This window comes from Trachypithecus francoisi, unplaced genomic scaffold (assembly GCF_009764315.1).
Source record: "Trachypithecus francoisi isolate TF-2019V2 unplaced genomic scaffold, Tfra_2.0 Lachesis_group3, whole genome shotgun sequence".
Lineage (NCBI taxonomy): Eukaryota > Metazoa > Chordata > Mammalia > Primates > Cercopithecidae > Trachypithecus > Trachypithecus francoisi.
The window spans coordinates 39,398,945-39,420,367 of NW_022681468.1; the positions used below are offsets into that span (position 1 = coordinate 39,398,945).

At 37.8% G+C, this 21,423-nt stretch overlaps 1 protein-coding gene and 1 long non-coding RNA gene across 11 annotated transcripts in view; one reads left to right on the forward strand and one right to left on the reverse strand.

The window, feature by feature from the left end:
- FUT8 (fucosyltransferase 8) overlaps window positions 1–21,423 on the reverse strand; it is a 327,631-nt gene that overhangs the window by 20,324 nt on the left and 285,884 nt on the right. For all 10 annotated transcript variants that reach the window (XM_033187704.1, XM_033187708.1, XM_033187706.1 and 7 more), the window contains one exon: window positions 719–965. In XM_033187704.1, coding sequence (XP_033043595.1) covers window positions 719–965 — 247 coding nt within the window. The remainder of the gene's footprint in view (window positions 1–718; window positions 966–21,423) is intronic.
- LOC117069463 lies at window positions 3,586–21,354 on the forward strand. Its single transcript, XR_004431556.1, has 3 exons — window positions 3,586–3,719; window positions 15,395–15,403; window positions 21,345–21,354. It is a non-coding gene; the product is annotated as an uncharacterized LOC117069463 (long non-coding RNA).

Sequence of the window (21,423 nt, forward strand, 5' to 3'; positions counted from 1 at the left end):
CTATTCTATCATCTTTTCCTTCCCACATCCTTCATAATCACCCTTTCTCTGCGGAAACTGGAATTGTTCAGTGTGCTCTACAGAGATGAAGTGGGCAGAACAAATGATTCCACTGAATTTCAATCAAAAGTTACATGAGAAGAAATACAATTTGATATTCAGACTTCACATGTACCTTCTTTAGGTCTAACACTTAGAATGGGGTCAATAACTTCTCTACATATGAAGACTAAGACACAAGGAAAGATGTGGGGTGGGAAATATGAAAATAAAAATAAAAAGAAGCTGGACATGGTGGTACATGCCTGTAGACCCAGCTATTATACTTGGGAGGCTGAGGTAGGAGGATCACTTGAGCCCAGGGTGGTCAAGGCTGCAGTGAGCCACTACACTTCAGCCTGGGTGACAGAGTAAGACCCTATCTCAAAAATAACACCAACAAAAGCCAAAAGAGAGCTGTGATAAGAGGAGAAAGAAGCAAAGGAAGAGAAGCACTGGAGACAGTAATAGAGCACTACCAAGAAACTTTCTCAGCTGTTCTAAGTAAACAAACAAAAAAAAAGAATAGTCTCCATGTGCCCTTAGGATAGCTCTAGAACCTCTGTTCTTTGGTGGGACTATAAAAATTGAACTATATATTGTAAAGTTCACAATATGTTGTAAAGATACATAACCCTAACTACTACATATCACAGTTTGAAGAAAAAATCAGTCTTACCCAATAACTGGATGTTTGAAGCCAAGCTTCTTGGTGGCTTCTTCTATTTCTTTTTCTAGCCAAGGCTGTGGGCGGATCAAGTATTTGACAAACTGAGACACCCACCACACTGCAGGGTCACCATGCACTCGTATAAGTCGATCTGCGAGGTCTTCTGGTACAGCCAAGGGTAAATATGGAGGACGGGGATGAAGACTGTCTACAATAGGAAGCTCGACCACTTGAACATTTTTGTCTTTCACTTCACCTGACAATATCAAAACATATAATTGTTACCACATGGTATTCCTTATACATCTACCATTCAACAAGAACTTATTCTGAGTGCTTTCATCCTCATAGCAACTCGAAAGAAGTATAATCTTCACTTTACAAAGGAAGTTAAACAACTTGCTCAAAATACCAGAGCAAAAGTGACGGAGGTGAACTTCACAAGCAGGTTAGTCTACTGCTCAAGTCTCTGGTCTTTTCTAAAAATTTCTATCATAACATGCTGTCATATCAACACCTCATGGTATCTAGAACTCAAAGTATCTCATCAAAGAATGACAATAGACACAGCCAGCTAGCAAAGTTCTATTTTTTATTATCGTTTTGGAATTAGAAAATACAGTGTTCTCAAAGCTTCTAGCTTTTCATTACAGCAAATTGCTCTTGCATTACTTTCATGACAGAACACAATGACTCTGGAAACACCTGAAGATTATAGTTAAAACCCAATCATCTATATCTTTTAAAGAAAAAAATTAGATAATTCTAAAGTCTTTTTTTTTTTTTTTGAGGCGGAGTCTCGCTCTGTCGCCGGGGCTGGAGTGCAGTGGCCGGATCTCAGCTCACTGCAAGCTCCGCCTCCCGGGTTCACGCCATTCTCCTGCCTCAGCCTCGGGAGTAGCTGGGACTACAGGCGCCCGCCACCTCGCCCGGCTAGTTTTTTTGTATTTTTAGTAGAGATGGGGTTTCACTGTTTTAGCCAGGATGGTCTCGATCTCCTGACCTCGTGATCCGCCCGTCTCGGCCTCCTAAAGTGCTGGGATTACAGGCTTGAGCCACCGCGCCCGGCTCTAAAGTCTTTTTTTTTTTTTTTAATCTATTGTAGGGAGATGAAGCAAGATGGCTGAATAGAAGCCTCAACCAATCGCTGCCCCCACCACAGAACACCAAATTTAACAACTATCTACACAAAAAAGCATCTTCACAAGAACCAAAAATCAGGTGAGTGATCACAGTACCTGGTTTTAACTTCGTATTGCTGAAAGAAGCACTGAAGAGAGTAGGAAAGACAGTTTTGGATTGTCTATGCCACCCCTTCCCCATCCCCATGCAGTGGCCATGTGGTGCAAAGAATCTGTGTGCTTGGGGAAGGGAGAGTGCAGTGATTGTGGGACTTTGCACTGGAACTCAGTGTTGCCATGTCACAGCAGAAAGCAACACCAGGCCAACTGGCAGGCAACACCCAGGCCATTAGCAAAGAACTCAGCCAATGCCCATGGAGGGAGAATTTAGATGTGCCCTCGCCAGAGGAGAAATGTCCATCCCAGTGGTCGGAGCCTGTGTTTCAACAAGCCTTACCACTATAGGCTAAAGTGTCCTGGGGCCCTAAACAAACTTGAAAAGCAGTCTAGGACACAGGAACTGCAATTTCTAGGCAAGTTTTAGTGCTGGGCTGGGCTCGAAAGCCATTAGACCTACGGGGCATGTAACCTAGTGAGACACCAGCTGAGGTGGCTAAGGCAGTGCTTATGCCACCCTTTCCCTAATCTAAGACAGCACAGCTCACAGCTCCAAAAGAGACTCCTTCCTTCCACTTGAGCAGTGGAGAGGGAAGAGTAAAGAGGACTTTATCTTGCAACTTGGATACCAGCTCAGCCACAATGGAACAGAGCACCAAGTGGGCTCTTGGGGGTCCCTGATTCCAGGCCTTGGCTCTTGTAGGGCATTCCTGGACATGCCTGGGCCAGAGGGGAACCCAATGCCCTGAAGGGCAAGTCCCAGGCCTGGCAGCATTCACCACAAGCTGACTGAAGAGCCCTTGGGCCTTAAGTGAATATGAGCAATAGCCTGGCAATAATCCCTGTGGGCCTGCAGTGGCCACAGAGACAGACTCTTTTGCCTATGAAAAGAGGAGTGAAAAGTGGGAAGCACTTTGTCTTGTGGTTTGGGTGGCAGCTCAGCTGCAGTAGAACAGAGGACCAGGTAGGGTTCTAAGGTTACCAACTCCAGATGCTGGTTCCCAGATGGCATCTCTGGACCTGCCAGGGGCCCAGGGGAACTCGCTGTCCTAAAGCGACGGATAAAAGCCTAACTGGCTTTGCCACCTGCTCATTGTAGAGCCCTAGAACTTTGGGCCAACACAAGAGGTAGCCAGGTAGTGCTTACAATGGGCCTTGGGTGAGATCCAGCGCTATGCTGGTTTCAGGTCTGACCTAGTGCAGTTCTAGTGGTGACAGCCACAGAAGTGCTTGTGTCACCACTCCCCCAGTTACAAGAGGCTTGGAGCACAGAATCAGAGACTCCATTTGTCTGGGACAACGTAAGGGAAGAGAATAAGAGTCTCTGCCTGGTAATCCAGAGAATTCTTCTAGACCTTATCTAAGACCACCAAGGTAGTACCTCTGCAAGTCTGTAAGAACCACAGCATTATTGGGCGTGGGGTGCCCCCAAATGTAGATATGGCTCCAACGACCAAAATCGGATCACAACACCCAATTCCCTTCAAATACCTGGAAAGCCTTCCAAAGACAGGTACAAAAAAGGCCAGATTGTGAAGAGTACAATAAATACTTTCAATGCCCAGACACCAATGAACATCCACAAGCATCAAGACCATCCAGGAAAACATGACCTTAAGAAACAAACTAAATAAGAGACCAGGGACCAGAAATCCTGAGGAGACAGAGAGATATGTGACCTTTCAGACAGATAATTCAAGAGAGCTATTTTGAGGAAATGCAAAGAAGTTCAAGATAACACAAAGAAGGAATTCAGAATCCTATCAGATAAAGTTAATAAAGAGGTTGAAACAATCAAAAGGAATCAAGCAGAAATTCTGGAGTTGAAAAATGCAACTGACATACTGAGTTTCTTAATAAAAGTCAACAAGCAGAAGAAAGAATTAGTAAGCTTAAAAACAGGCTATTTGAAAATACACTGTCAACAGAGACAAAAGAAAAAAGAATGAAAAACAATGAAGCATGCCTATAAGATCTAAATAATAGTTTCAAAAGGGCAAATCTAACAGTTATTGGCGTTAAGGAGGAGGCAGAGAGAGATAGGAACAGAACGTTTATTCAAAGAGTTATTAACAGAGAACATCCCAATTCTAGATAAAGATATCAATATTCAAGTACAAGAAAGTTATACAACAACCAGATTTAACCCAAAGAAGACTACCATTCAAGGCATTTAACAACCAAACTTCCAAAGGTCAAGGATGAAGAAAGGATCCTAAAAGCAGCAAAATAAATAAATAAATAAATAAATAAATAAATAAATAAAAACATACCATGGAGCTCCAATATGTCTGACGGCAGACTTTTCAGTGGAAACATTACAGGCCAGAAGAGAGTGGTATGACATAAACTACTGAGGGAAAAAGACCTTTTACCCTAGAATAGTATATCCAGTGAAAACATCCTTCAAACTTTAAGAAGAAATAAAGACTTTCCCAGACAAACCAAAAAATGAGACATTTCATCAACATCAGACCTGTTCTACAAGAAATGCTAAAGGGAATACTTTAATTTTAAAGAAAAAAGATGTTAATGGGCAATTAAAAAATGATCTGAAGGTACAAAACTCACTGGTAATACTAAGTACACAAAAAAACCACATAATATTATAACACTGTAATTGTGATATGTAACCTATTGCTATCTGAAGTCAAAGACTAAAAGATGAACCAATCAAAAATAACTACAGCAACTTTTCAAGACATACTTGGTACCGTAAGATATAAATAGAAATAACAGAAAGTTAAAAAGTTGGGGGGACAAAGTACAGAGTATTTATTAGACTTCTTTTCGACTGCATGTTTGTTTACCCAATCAGTGCCAAATTGTCATCAGTTTAAAATAACGAGCTATAAGTTATTTGCAAGCCTCATAACCTTAAATCAAAAAACATACAATGAATACACAAAAAATAAAAAGCAAGAAATTAAAACATACCACCAGAGAAAATCACCTTCACTAAAAGGAAAATAGAAAGGAAGGAAAGAAGGAAGAGAGGACCACAAAACAACCAGAAAACAAATAACAAAATGGCAGGAGTAAGACCTTACTTATTAATAACAACACTGAATGTAAACAAGCTGAATTCTCTAATCAAAAGACATAGAGTGGCTGAATAGATAAGAAACACAAAATTCAATGACCTGTTATCTACAAGAAACATACTTCACCTATAAAGACACGTGGAGTAAAAATAAAGGGATGGAAAAAGATATTTCATGCCAATGAAAACCAAAAAAGAGCACCAGTGGCTATACCTATAACAGACAAAATAGATTTCAAGAAAAAAACTACAAAAAGGGACAAAGAAGGTCATTATTTAATGTAAAGGTATCAATTCATCAAGAGGATATAATAATTGTAAATATATATGTACTCAACATTGGAGCACGCAGATACATAAAGCAAATATTATTACAGCTAACGAGAGAGGTAGACACCAATAGAGTAATAGCTGGAGATTTCAACATCCCACTTTCAGAATTGGACAGACAGAAAATCAACAAAGAAACATCAGACTTAATCTGTACCACAAACCAAATGGACCTAATAAATACTTATAGAACATTTCATCCAATGGCTGCAGAATACACATTCTTCTCCTCAGCACATAGATAGTATGACAAAGACCATAAATTAGGTCACAAAACAAGTCTTAAAACATTCACAAAACTGAAATACTATCAAGTTTTTTTTTTTTTTTTTTTTTTTTTTTGAGACAGGGTCTCACTCTTGCCCAGGCTGGAGTACAGTGGTGTGACCTCAGCTCACTGCAGCCTCTGCCTCCCAGGCTCAAGTGATCCTCCCACCTCAGCCTCCTGAGTAGTCAGGACCACAGGTATGTGTCACTGCACCCAGCCTCAAGTATCTTCTCAGATCACAATGAAATAAAACAAGAAATCAATAACAAGAGAAATTTTGGAAACTATACAAACACATGGAAATTAAACAACATGCTCCTTAAATACCAGTGGATCAATGAAGAAATTAAGAAGGAAATTTTAAAAATTTCTTGAAACAAATGATCATGGAAACACAACATACCAAGACCTATGGGATACAGTGAAAGCAGTACTGACAGAGAAGTTTATAGCAGTTAAGTGTCTACATCAAAAAAGCAGAAAAACTTCAAATAAATGACCTAATAATGCAGCTTAACCAGAAAACTAGAGCAAATCAAACCCAAAATTAGTAAAAGTGAAGAATAAAGATCAGAGTAGAAATAAATGAAATTGAAACAATCATTCATAACCAAATGGGATTTATCCCAGAGATGCAAGGATGGCTGGGCATATGCAAATCAATCAATGACACACATCATATCAACAGAATGAAGAACAAAAGCCATGTGATCATTTCAATTGATGCAGAAAAAGCATTTGACAAAATTCAACATCCTTCATGATAAAAACCCTTAAAAAACTGAGTATAAAAGCAACGTATCTCAACATAATAAAAGCCATATACATAGATCCACAGCTAATATCACACTGAGTGGGGAAAAGCTGAAAACCATTTCTCTAAGATCTGGAACACAACAAAGATGCTCTCTGTCACCACTGTTATTCAACATAGTACTGGACGTTCTAGCTAGAGCAATCAGACAAGAGAAAGAAATAAAGGGTGTCCAAAATGAAAAGAAAGAAATCAAATTCTCATTGTTTGTACATGATATGACACTACATTTGCAAAAACCTAAAGATTCTACCAAAAAAATTTAGAATTGAAAAATTCAGTAAAGTTGCAGGATACAAAATCAACATATAAAAACCAGTAGCAATTCTATATGTCAACAGTGAACAACCTGAAAAAGAAATCCAAAACATAATCCAATGTGCAATAGTTACAAATAAAGTTAAATACCTAGGAATTAACTTAACCAAAGATGTGAAAGATCTCTACAATGAAAACTATAAAACACTGATGAAAGAAATTGGAGAGGACACCAAAAAATGGAAAGGTATTCCACGTTCACAGACTGCAAGAATCACTATTTTTAAAATGCCCATACTGTCCAAAGTAATCTACAGATTAAATGCAATCCCTATGAAAATACCAATGAGTTTTTCACAGACATAGAAAAAAAATCCTAAAACTTAAATGGGGATGTGGTGGCTTACGCCTATAATCCTAACACTTTGGAAGACCAAACCGGGAGGATGGCTTGAGGCCAAGGGTTTGAGACCAACCTTGCAAAGATAATGAGACTCTGTGGCTACTAAATAAATAAATAAATAAATAACATTTACATGGAACCACAAAAGACACAGGATAACCAAAGCTGTCCTAAGCAGAAAGCACAAAACCAGAGGAATCATATTACCTGACTTCAAATTACCCTATGGAGCTATAGTAACCAAAACAGCATGGCACTAGCATAAAATCATGGAGCTATAGTAACCAAAACAGCATGGCACTAGCATAGAAACAGACACATAGACCAATGGAATGAAAATGAGAACCCAGAAACAAATCTATACATTGATATTGGCATTCACTCATTTTCAACAAAGGTGCCAAGAACATACATTGGGGAAAGGAAACTCTCTTCAATAAATGATGCTGGGAACACTGGATATCCATATGCCCAGGAATGAAACTAGGCCCCATCTCTCACCATATACACAAATCAAATCAAAATGGATTAAAGACTTAAATCTAAGACCTCAAACTACGAAACATTGGGGAAATCTCCAGGACATTGGAGTGGGTAAAGATTTCTTGAATAATACTCCATAAACACAGGCAACAAAGCAAAAATGGACAAATGGGACCAACTCAAGTCTGCACAGCAAAGAAAACAATCAACAAAATGAAGAGACAACCCACAGAATGGCAGAAAATATTTGCAAACTACCCATGTGACCGGGGATGAATAACCAGAATATAAAAGAAGCTCAAACAACTCTACAGGAAAAAATTAATAATCCAATCAAAAATGGGCAAAAGATTTGAATAGACATTTCTCAAAAGAAGACATACAAATGGCAAACAGGTATATGAAGAGGTGCTCAGCATCAATGATCATCAGAGAAATGCAAATTTTAAAAACTACAACAAGGTATCATTTAACCCCAGAAAAAATGGCAAAATTCAGGCAACAACACATGCTGACAAGTATGTGCAGAAAAGGGAACCCTCATATACTGTTGGTGGGAATGTAAATTAGTACAACCACTATGGAGAACAGTTTGAACATTCCTCAAAAAGCTAAAAATTGAGCTACCATATGATCCAGCAATCCCACTGCTGGGTATATATCCAAAAGAAAGGAAGTCGGTACATCAAAGAGATACCTGAACTCCCATGTTTACTGCAGCACTGTTCACAATAGCCAAGATTTGAAAGCAACCTAAGTGTCCAAATATATAAACAAAGAAAATATGGCAAATATACACAATGGAGTACTATTCAGTCATAAAAAAGAATGAGATCCTGTCATCTGCAACAACATGGATGGAACTGGAGGTCATTGTGATAAATGAAAACAGCCAGGCACAGAAAGACAAACTTGACATGTTCTCACTTATTTGTGGGAGCTAAAAATTAATACAATTGAAATCATGGAGATAGAGTGTAGAATGACAGTGACCAGAGACTGGAAAAGGTAGTGGGAGGTGGGGGGTAAGTTGGGATGGTTAATGGGTACAAAAAGTTGAAAAAATAAGACCTAGCATTTCACAGCACAGCAGGGTGACTACAGTCAATGACAATTTAACTATACATTTTAAAACAAGTAAAAGTCTATACCTGGATTGCTTGTAACTTAAAGGATAAATGCTTGAGGTGATGGATACCCCATGTACCCTGATGTGATTATTATGCATTGTATGCCTGAATCAAAATATTTCATGTACCCCATATATACACCTACTATGTACCCACAAAATTTTTTCAAAAATTAAAAAAAAAAAAACACCTATATTTTCACCAGGCGCAGTGGCTCATGCCTGTAATCCCAGCACTTTGGGAGGCCGAGGCAGGAGGATCACCTGAGGTCAGAAGTTTGAGACCAGCCTGACCAACGTGGAGAAACTCTGCCTCTACTAAAAATACAAAAATCAGCCAGGCGTGGTGGCACATGCCTGTAATCCCAATTACTCGGGAGACTGAGGCAGGAGAATTGCTTGAATCCGGGAGGCAGAGGTTGCAGTGAGCCGAGATCATGCCATTGCACTCCAGACTGGGCAGTAAGAGCGAAACTCCGTCTCAAAAACAAAAACACCACCACCACCACCACCACCACCACAACAAAAAAACTATATTTGCAAATATGATAATAGAATGTGTACTGCTTTTTACTTTGAACTCTAAAGTTCAAACAGAGCCTAGATGCTAATTTTTACAGATTATGATTACTTTCAGAATTAAATTTCCATAAATTAATGTTACTGATATTCTATCACCTTTATAATCCAATAAGTATAACCCAAAATGTGAGAGCCAGCACCCCTACAGTTTATTTTACATATTAAAGACCACGTAGTAGTAACTACAAGACCCTAAGATACCAGAAATATTTTGCTATCACAAAATGTACTACTGAGTTAAATTTTTGATAACAAAAAATATTAACCTGAACATACAAAATAATTCCAGTTTCGATGTCTCTGACTATAATGAATTGGAATAAAAATCACTGTACCATTAAAGAAATAATGTACTTGTAAAGAATAAACCTAGAATATGTTTAAAATGTATTCACCAGAACAAAACACAGTCTTCAAATTCTGTTTTCCTGTATATATGCAAAATGTTTAAAATAAAAGAAATGATCTGGGAATATAATATAGTCATCAATCAAGCCAACTACATGGTTATTAGAAAGTCAATTTGGCTAATAACCTCTACTTAATATTCTCTCCTTCTGATATGTAAAACTCATTTTAGGATTCTTAGAACAAAACCTTTGAAACATGACATTTGTTGCCTGAATAAATGGTAGTAAAAAAATTCACCATCAGTACTGCAGTTCATCTAGGGTGCCAGTTGAGAGTTGGGCACCTTTATCAGACAAGAAACTATAATTAAGAGTATAAGAGTAAATAATTAGCTGCATTTTAAATTAAGCTATAATGGTCTCCCCTAAGGTAAGGAAAACTGGGGTGCTTTCCTTGAGGTGAAGATGATCAGAAATATAGTACATGCATGTAAGAAAAAGAAGAATGAAAGATCCAAGAAGGAGAATTTTTTTGTTATAAAAAAGAGAGACAGGAAGGAAAACCCTAATCTCTTATATATGACCATAAATTCAGCTTCCTATAAGCAAAAGCAAAATTAGTAGGGCTGCCTTCCTTTTCCAATTTCTTCCTAACAAGGTTATTCTACATGTTCAGTGTAACTAGCTCCAAATTTTACTTATATGAAAGTGTTATCCTCTGATTAACCCAAGGCCTCAGCTTCCTTACAGATTGCTCCATTAACAGCTTTCAGAAAGAAACAAAAACTGCCCACATATTCAAGACAGAGAACTCAGTTTTTTTTTATTCTTTATTCATTCATTTATTCATTCACTTGTTTAAATATTTAGTGAACATTACTGTTACAGTTTGGATATTTTCCCCCTCCTAATCTCATGTAGAAATTAGATTCCCAGTGTTGGAGGTGGGACGTGGGGCCTGGTCCTGGTGGGAGGTGTTTGGGTTATAGGGGCAGATCCCTCATGAATGACTTGGTGCTGTTCTAGAGGTAATGAGTGAGTTCTTGCTCTATTAGTTCTCAGCAGAACTGATTGTTAAAAATAGCTCAGCATCTTCCTCACCCCTGTCTCTCTTCCCTCCTCTCTTGCCATGCAATGCCTGTCCCCGCCCCCTTCACTGTCTGCCATGAGTGGAAGCTTTCAGAAGCCATCACCAGAGGCAGATGCTGGCATCATGCTTCTTACACAGCCTGTAGAGCCATGAGCCAAATAAATCTTTTGTTGTTAAAAATTACTCAGCCTTTAGTATTACTTTATAGCAATGCAAAACGAGCTAAAACAACTATTATGTGCTGCACACTGTGCTAGGAAGCATATACAGTGATTCTTCACCTCTAAGTAATAACTACTCAAGATTTCCAGTTCAAAAAACTCTTATCCAGACTAGACTGCATTCAATGAAAGAAAAATAGATGAATTAAAAAAGACATCATCACCAACAAATATGTTATAAAAAAGATACACTCTACTGTCTAGTAAACTACTAAGAAAAAGATATTTACACTTACAGAAGAAAATTGGCATAGAATGAAAGCTTAACTTCTTCAATAACAACATATTTCAAAATGAAAGAAAATAACATAGTGCATGCTATGTTAGAAAGCCCTTCTTTTACTTGGTTTACCATATAACATTTTATATTCTATTCAAATATACATGCAAAAGAATTTTAATCTAAAAGAAATCTTAGAAATAATCTTGGCCGGGCGCGGTGGCTCAAGCCTGTAATCCCAGCACTTTGGGAGGCCGAGGCGGGCGGATCACGAGGTCAGGAGATCGAGATCATCCTGGCCAACACGGTGAAACCCCATCTCTACTAAAAATACAAAAACGAGCCGGGCGAGGTGGCGGGCGCCTGTAGTCCCAGCTACTCAGGAGGCTGAGGCAGGAGAATGGCGTAAACCCGGGAGGCGGAGCTTGCAGTGAGCTGAGATCTGGCCACTGCACTCCAGTCCGGGAGACAGAGCGAGACTCCGTCTCAAAAAAAAAAAAAAAAAAGAAATAATCTTGTTCAGTATTTTCTAAATTTTAGTCATTTGTGTACCATCTTTATGATTTTTACATCCATGTACCATATGTATTATTAATATTTTAAAAGCCAATTCATTTTTAAAACTTAAATGAGTTTCCTTTATAGATGTTAACCATAAATATAAATTCACTGAAAACAAAACCATGTTATGAAATTCTGTATGAATACCATTGCTTATGGAAAACTCTAAGCCCAAACTGGACTTCTGTTAAAAAGGGAGATTATTAGTGAGGTTTTAAAGGGTAATAATTGCTTTTCCTCTTACATTTCCTAAGAGTCTGAAACCAACTGAAAAACAGAGAGAGAAATAAAATGACAATCAAAATATCAGCTTGATAACCAATATCAATGAATTGTAGAAACTGGATTTATGGCTTCATGGACTTTCTAATAGTTACCATCCTGTCCTAAGCACAGTTTGTCAACCAAAGCCTATTACATGGTGGAAAAGAAGTGCCTTAAGTATGGGCCACACCGTGAGAAAAGTCGGAAAGGGCTATTCCTCACATGTTTGGTTCCTCCTCCCAAACTTGCCAGTTGGATAACACATTGATTTCATTCCAAGTTCAAGGGAAACGAGGTCAACAGAAAGAGCAAAAAAGCATTTCTGTACTTTTTCCTTCTAAGAAATGGAATTAATTTCGCTTCTGTAAAACTTTTTTTTTTCTTACTTTCATTGTTCTGTGTGACTCTTACGTGGAAACTCTTGAGGAGTATAAAATTCACAGTACCTGTTCACCCTCACCCCTAACCCTACCCCCACAACCAAACAATTATCCCGTGTTAAAGAACTATTAAAGATATCTTAATACCAAACTGAGACTTTCTTTTTGACGTAATCAGAAAGATTGAAAAAGGAGTAACTTTCTCACTATGTGATTCAATGTTTAATGTTTTATCAAGGCACTGCCTACAGTAATTTCATATCCCACCTAAAATCATCTCTAGTAATCTTTCAGAGTTTGGGAAACAAGGATTTATTCAAACTTTCATTTTACAGAGGAAATAGACTAAGAGAGATTAAAATAAATTATCAAAGGTAATATTGTTAATAAAACAGCCAAGATCAGACCCTAGTGTTTACTCATTACTTATACTGCATCCTACTTTATGAAACCTACATATTTGTTTTAATTTATTTTGAATTGAAAATTAATAATTGTGTATGTATTTTTATGGGGTTCAAAATGTGGTGTTCTGATATTTGTATATGCATTGTAGAAAGATTACATCAAGCTAATTAACATATCCATTATTTCACCAACTTTTCCTTCTTTTGTAATCAGAACATTAAAAATAAATTCTTTTAGCAATTATGAAATATACATTAACTGTGGTAACCATGCAGTACCACAGACCACTAAAACTTATTCCTACAGTTTAACTGAAACTGTGTACCCTTTCATCAACATCTCCCCTTTCCCCATCCCCTCCCACACAATCCCCCCACCCCAGCAGACACTGGCTATCACCTTTCTACTCTGTTTCTATGAGATCAACATTTTTAGATATCACATGTAATTGAGACTATACAGTATTTGTCTTCCTGTGACTGGCTTATTTAACTATCAGAAATGATGAACAAATTCAGTAAAGTTGCTGGTTATAAAATCAATGTACAAAAATCAATAGTGTTTCCCTACACTAACAACAAACTATCCCAAAAGGAAATTAAGGAAACCATCCCATTTACAATAGCACCAAAAAATGAAACAGGAGGAAATTTAACTGAGGAGGTGAAAATCCATACACTGAAAACTTATAAAATATTGACAAAAGATATTAAAAAGACAAATAAGTAAAAAAAGATGTACCATGTTCATGGATTGGAAGAACTAATATTATTAAAACGACCACATTATCTGTATTAGTCCATTTTCACACTGCTATCAAGAACTGCCCAAGACTGGGTAATTTATAAAGGAAAAAGGTTTAATTGACTCACAGTTCAGCACGGCTGGGGAGGCATCAGGAAACCTATAATCCTGGAAGAAGGTGAAGGGAAAGCAAGGCACCTTCTACACAAGGTGGCAGTAAAGAGAAGTGCCAAGTAAAGAAGGAAGAGCCCCTGATAAAACCATCATATCTCGTGATAACCCACTATCATTAGAACAGCATGGGGGAAACCACCCTCATGATTCAACTACATCCACCAGGCCTCTTGACATGTGGGGATTATGGGAATTACAATTCAAGATGAGAGTTAGGTAAGGATGCAAAGTCTAACCATATCACTATCCAAAGCAATCTACAGATTCAATACAATCCCTATCAAAATTCGAATGTCATTTTTCACAGAAATAGAAACAACAATCCTAACATATGTATGAATTCACTAAAAAACCCAAATAGCCAAAGCAATCTTGAACAAAAAGAGCAAAGCTGGAGGCACCAGACTCATTTGATTTGAAAATATAAAGCTACTATAATCAAAACAGCATGGTACTGGCATAAAAACAGACATATCGACCAATGGAACAGAACTGAAAGCCCAGAAATAAACCCAGGTATTTACGGTCAATTGATTTTTGGCAAAGGTGCTGACACACAATGCAAAAAGGCTCATCTCTTCAATAAATAGTATTGGGAAAACTGGATATGCAGAGGAATGAATCTTATTATACCACATACAAAAATCAACTCAAAATGTTTATAAGACTCTAAGATCTGAAACTATACAACTATAGGAAGAAAACAGGGAAAAAGCTTCATGACAGTGGTCTGGGTAACAATTTCTTGGAAAGAACTCCAAAAGCACGGGCAGCAAAAACAAAAATAGACAAATGGAATTGCATCAAAATAAAAGGTTCTGTACAGCAAAGAAAACAAGAGTGAAGAGATAATCCATGAACTGGAAAAAAATATTTGCAAGCCATACACCCAACAAAGGGCTAATACCTATAATAATAAGGAACTCAAACAACAGCAAGAAAGCAAATAATCCAATTAAAAAATGGGCAAAGGATCTGAACAGATATTTCTCAAAAGAAGAGAACAATGGTTCAACATATATATGAAAAAAATGCTCTTTAATCACGAGAGAAATGCAAATTAAAACTGCAGTGAGATATCACCTCACACCTGTTAGAATGGCTATTACCAAAAAGACAGTAACAAGTGGTGGCGAGGATGTGGAGGAAAGGGAACCTTTGTACACTATTGGTGGGAATGTAAATTAGTTCAGCCATTTTGGAATCTGTATTTAAAAAAAAAATTTAAGTATGGCCAGTTTAATCAAGAGAGCCCTGTCTTTCCATCAAGACTTTAAGGCTCTAAAAGAATACACTGTACCAACCTTCCAGCAAGAAAATGTTTTATATGTAAAAATCATACATAAGTTAACACTATACATTAAGAATCGGTACAAACTAACCCAGTTCAACATCAATTAATATGGTTATTACTGATTATTTCAGGAACCCATCTTCAAGTCTATCTCCATGCTATGGTCTGAATGTTTATTTTCCTCTCAAATTCATATGCTGAAATCCCTACTTCCCAAGGTGATGGTATCAGGAGGTCTCTGAGAGGTGATTAAGTCATAAGAGCAGGCAAAACCCTCATGAATGGGATTAATAACCTTTCACAGGAGACCCCAGAGAACTTGTTTGCCCCTTCTACCATGTGAGGATACAGCAAAAAGTTATCACCCATAGGGAAGCAGGCCCTCATCAGACACTGAATCTGTTGGTGCCAACATTATTTAGAACTGCAAGAAATAAATTGTTGTTTTTTATAGGCCACCCAGTTTATAGTATTTTGTCATAGCAGCCCAAATGGACTGTGACATTCCTCTGGTTAATAATCCTGTTTTATAAGGTCATTCATTCTCTTTGCTAAGGATAGGTAACACTCTTATCTGCCCTCAGCAAAGGGGAGATCGCTGAAACCCATAGTCTTGCTGCAGGCTGGAGCAGAGAGGCACATCAAGCAAAATATACTAAGGCAAATGCCTATGCATGCAGTCTTTGACTGTAGCATGTAGTGGCTGAGAGTATGGGCTTTGGAATAAAAAAACTGGTGTCCAAATCCTCTATCACTTACCAGTTGTGTGACCTTGAAGAAGTTATATTTAACTTCATCCCAGTTTCTTCATCTGGAAAATGGCATTAATATTAGCACCATACTCATCTATAAAATGGGACTGATAATAGTATCTTACTCATCAAGTTATTTTAAGGATGAAATAAAATGTTACATGTAGAAAGCTTAGCACAATGGCTGACACAAAGTAATTCTCAAAAAATGTTAGTTCTTTATTTTGGGGTTGATTCTGCTGAAGAATTCTCGAGGCCAGCTACAGTTTGATCTAGGAAGAGATTGTTCGCCAAAATATCATATTATCTGAAAAACATATGAAAGGACCCCATTTCAGTGAGCACTTTATTATGCCCAAAGTATATCTAATTCATGCTGTTTACCACAGATAATAAAACAATGAGCAGCCTTTTCAAAATATTCAACAAATGACTACAATGAAGACTAGAGACTCCTAGCTACTGTAAAGTTCTGACATTCTGTCATCACTACCTTGATTTGACCAAAACCCTGTTCTGTACTGAAACACAGAATAGCAGCTACTTGTCTAAAACAGCAACACTTTTGCCCATATTATAGCAAGCGATTTGTATGTTTAATTTTTATCTACAAAGACTATCTGGAATTCTAGGACACACATTTTCTTTAACAGTGTATGGTCAAGTATGACTCTGATTAGGTTCTTAGAGAACTATCTAAGACTTTTTAAAAGAGGAGGCAAGAGTAAAAGGAGTTCAAGGCTGAAAGCTAACTAGCTATAGTGAGACCTTTAGAGGGATGGGGGAGCTTTTTAAATTTAACTTGGACACAAAAGACAGCCATTTAAAATGAACACAGAAATGTGTAAGGTCTATTCTTTGGAATTTCAACAATGATGACATAAATATTTATATCCACATTTAATGACAGAGATCTTTTTTCCCTTAAAATAGGGAGGAAAGATATATTATACTATTAAAAAGTGAACATCTAGGCTACTTTCCTTTTGTTTTTCAGCCACTGTGGCCTCTAGAGATCTCTTCTTGAACTCGAATGAGCAACTATGGCCTGTCATATGAATTCTATCACTGCTCTACTTAGGCGACAACTCGAAAAACTATTATCACTGTCAACTTGAAGCCTTCAACCAATTGAATAAAAAATTCTAAACTGAATCATATGAAACAGTGCAGTGTTAGCAACATTCTTAAGAATTGGCATATCATACTCTGGGAATGACTGGGCAGCATTCTTATGAGGTGCCTGCTGCTTTTACTAGCAACAGACATGTCTTGCAAAGGCAAATAAACTCATGGTTAACTGATCTCAATGATATTCTGACAGATTTAACTCTGGGTTGGGAGTTAAAAGAATGGCTAATGGAAAACAGGTAATATCTTAGTGAGTTAAGAAGTTCAGGATAAGGCAGGCAGGACAGTATCAAAAGAAAAAAGACAAAAGAGGTTTGTTTGCTTCGTGCTACTAAACAGAAGGCTCCCTGAAGCCACTCTTAATGTTTCTAAAACAAATTTAGCCATTTAACTTATACATATATAAAAGTTGCTTTGTCAAGAGATTGCAGACTACAGACAGCTTGCTGATAAAGGGGATACTGCCAACAGTCTCTTTGATGATTCATAAGGCCCTATAAATTCATGGCTAGACGTTTGAGGGAGTTTCTTTGTTTGTTCTATTTTTTTTTTTTTTAATAAGTTAGTACTTTCTCCTAACTTAGAACCTCCTTCCGGCTCAAAGGATCTCAAAGATACTAGAACAGCTTCTCTTCAATTAGCAAGAAACAAGAATATAGGAACAGAAAGCAGTAGGAAGTCAAGGCTTAATTTCATCAAATTTACCCAAGAGCTAAACTCCAGGCTCACTTTCCTCCATTGCCCTATTAAAAAAAAAAAATCACAATTCCACTCCTATGTTACTCTTATTCCTTCACTACATGTCATGCCCCTTGAAAGAAATAGCCGGTGGGGAGGATCTCAAGGCCTTTTATTCCTTGAGAATCCCTGAAAGAGACAACTAGAATAAGTAGGTAGGCCATCAGGATCTCGCGGGATGAAGCTGTCAGTTAGTAGTACACTGGATTCCTTTTTCTCTGGATGAATTTTACAGCTGCCTCTGTAATTAGCATACCTGAGGAGTTACGAATGAGATGTTTCACAATGGATTTAAGGCTATTTGTAATTTTTCTGCTAAATTATCATCCAATTACATTAAATCAGGGAGACCTATTGGGTTTCTTCATTATAGGGTAAAGGTCAGTCCTAATACCCTAAGATACAAGAATTATTAACTAGAAATTCTGGCCACACCATAAGAGAAGAAAATGAAAATGCAGAGTCATGTTAAAGGAAGCAAAAACAAAACACTTAAGACTTCTGTGGAACATGAGGAAAGAGGGCAGTTAGTGTAACACTGTATAGCTTAATTTAGTATTGTATAGCTAAAGTGCTGTACAAATTGCTGATAGAAGAGACATATATCTTAGCCTACTAAAACAGGAACTGCAGCAGCAAATCTCCCTAGTATCATAAATTCCACCGATCTAAAAGGTACCAGTAGCTCCAATGGTCACCCTACCATCACACTTCCATCTTTTAACTCTTGTGCTGCCATCTCAGACTGCAGAATGTATCTTTTCCCCAGCTGCCCCTGCTTCCATTGTGGAAGAAAGAAGATGGGGTGTGGAGTACGGTCTTATGTGCCAAACTACAGCTGCTACTGTCACTGCTGCTGATGATCTGACATAGGTCACTTCACTCTCCCTTCCTTTTGGGCTGTGTAAAATTTCTAGAAATAGAGCTAATTAATACTTTACAATATATAGCTTCTGGTGGCATAGCTGAAACAAATAGTGTAAAGGTATTACTAAAAAAAAAATGGCTATATTTTACCCTTTTGGGTTTAACTGGGAAGAGGAGGGGATATCCATAAATGAAGATTAAGAACTATGAGGCAAAAGGCATGAAACTTTAACTAACAGTGCATGCAAGTGAGAAGAGGGAAGAAGATATATGTAGCAAACTGGGCAAGGAGGAGATGTCTGATAAGGTGGGAAGGAGTCTTTGTCTTGTTACTGCTTTAAAAGACAATGCTTTGTACACATTTGATACTTGATATTATGTTTCTCATATAATTTCTCATTTGAGCTTAAAACAAAGACAGTATCACCATAACTTTCTTTAGAACTTGTACTAGAATTTACAAAGGAAGACTTCTGCCACTTCCTTGTCTAGAAGGTTACTTAAAATTTTCTACCCTAAGCCAGGTGCGGTGGCTCATGCCTGTAATCACAGCACTTTGGAAGGCCAAGGCGGGCAGATCATGAGGTCAAGAGATCGAGATCATCCTGGCCAGCATGGTGAAACCCCGTTTCCACTAAAAATACAAAAATTAGCTGGATGTGGTGGTGCGCGCCTGTAGTGCCAGCTACTTGGGAGGCTGAGGCAGCAGAATCACTTGGACCCAGGAGGCGGAGGTTGCAGTGAGCTAAGATCGTGCCACTGCACTCCAGCCTGGCGACAGACTCTGTTTAAAAAAAAAAAAAAAAAAATTCTACCCTATGTAACATGCGTCTCAACCTGCAGACAGTTATTTATCAATAGGCCACAACATCTTACCTGATAGCTCCAGATCATTTTACCATACTCCTATATTCATCTGAGGTCATAAAGATTCTGGCAGGGATGAAGGGCCAGACTCTTTTTTTTTTCCATATACTACTTCACCTTTTCTCAATGAGCCATGCTATAAGATGCTTCTAACATAGCCACTGCATTTATATCCCCTTGTCCCAGCTCTCTATTAGCAACTGGAATTAAGAGCTAACAGTTATTGAGAACCAACTGTATGCGAGGTACTACATATACTAAATGTTTCCAATGCATTATCTCAATTAATCCACAAAGTTGTGATGAGGTACTTTCTTGTTCCCTTTTTTTTGAGATGGAGTTTCACTCTTGCTGCCCAGGTTGGAGTGCAACGGCGTGATCTCAGCTCACAGCAACCTCTGCCTCCTGGGTTCAAGCGATTCTCCTGCCTCAGCCTCCCAAGTAGCTGGGACTACAGGCATGTGCCACCATGCCCAGCCAATCTTACATTTCTAGTAGAGACAGAGTTTCTCCATGTTGGCCAGGCTGGTCTCGAACTCCCAACCTCAGGTGATCTGCCCGCCTCAGCCTCCCAAAGTGCTGGGATTACAGGCGTGAGCCACCACGCCAGCCTCTTGTTCCCATTTTATAGCTGAGGTGAAGCACCTTATTTAAGGTCACTTAGCTAGGAGTCAGAGACAGGAGTTGAACCCAGACATTCTGATTCCAGAATATTTAGTCCTATTCCATTTCTACTCCATTATCATAGTTTCAGTGAGAATCAAAATGACTCTTCATGGAATAACAAAGGGAGAGGTGGGGTGGTTACTCCAGGTGTGAGTTTAAATAGCACGGTAAAAGAAGGGGCTCTAGAGAAGTACCTATGGGTAAGGTACAAATTTCTCTCTATAACGTGTACTAGATCTAGGAAATTACATAAATGATAAGAACTTCAAACATGCATCATCATGTATATCCATATAAAGCAATTAGTGGATGTGAATTGTGGCTTAACAACTTCACAAGTTGTCATTTTGGGTTCACACTGGGATTCCCAAAGAAAGAAAAATAATAGTGTCAGGAGTCTGAGCCCAAGCTAAGCCTGTGACCTGTGCATATACATCCAGATGGCCTGAAACAACTGAAGATCCACAAAAGAAGTGAAAATAGTCTTAACTGATGATATTCTATCATTGTGATTTGCTTCTGCCCCACCCTAACTGATCAATGTACTTTGTAATCTCCCCCACGCTTAAGAAGGTTCTTTATAATTCTCCCCACCCTTGAGAAGAATGTACTTTGTGAGATCCACCCCCTGGATCAATGGAGAACATTGCTCCAAACTCCACCGCCTATCCCAAAACCTATAAGCACTAATGATAATCCACCACCCTTTGCTGACTCTTTTTTTTCAGTTTCACTCCTCAGCCCGCCTGCACCCAGGTGAAATAAACAGCCATGTTGCTCACACAAAGTCTGTTTGGTGGTCTCTTCAAATGGACATGTGAGACAAATAGCTAAAGACAGCTTATCTCAAATTTAATTTATTTGTATGACACATTTAGGGTGCATTTTAGTTATTTTGAAGTTCATGGTTAAGAGTTAATAATACCCTCAGAGAATGAGAATCAGCTGTCCTGTGACAGTCCTATTTTCTAATAATTATGTAAAATTACACAATAAGCTTTCCATGAAGGAAAAATAGCCTACTTCAGAACTGAAAACCCAGGAGCAAATTTATTATAAAGAGGTTTATTAAACTTGTAAACCACTCTTCCTATTATCTATTTAAACACTTAGTTCTAACTATTAAACATTAAAGCACACACATTTTGCTTCCATCTTTAAATATATTTCCTCCTTTAATTTCTTAAGTGACATAATTAGGGATAAAAAATTTCAGTTTACTCATGAAGACCTCAAAAATTTAAGTATCTACTTTTGAGGATATGATTCAAAATTTGGGTTGTAATAACTGATGGTATCCAAAATGAATTATAAGATGAATACAAATATTTTATGTTTTCAGAAATAAATTGATTTAGAGGAAATAATTATACACAAGTTATGTTCTATGTAGCCCTGATTATTATTAAAATTAACATTATTCTTGTCAGTGAAATTTA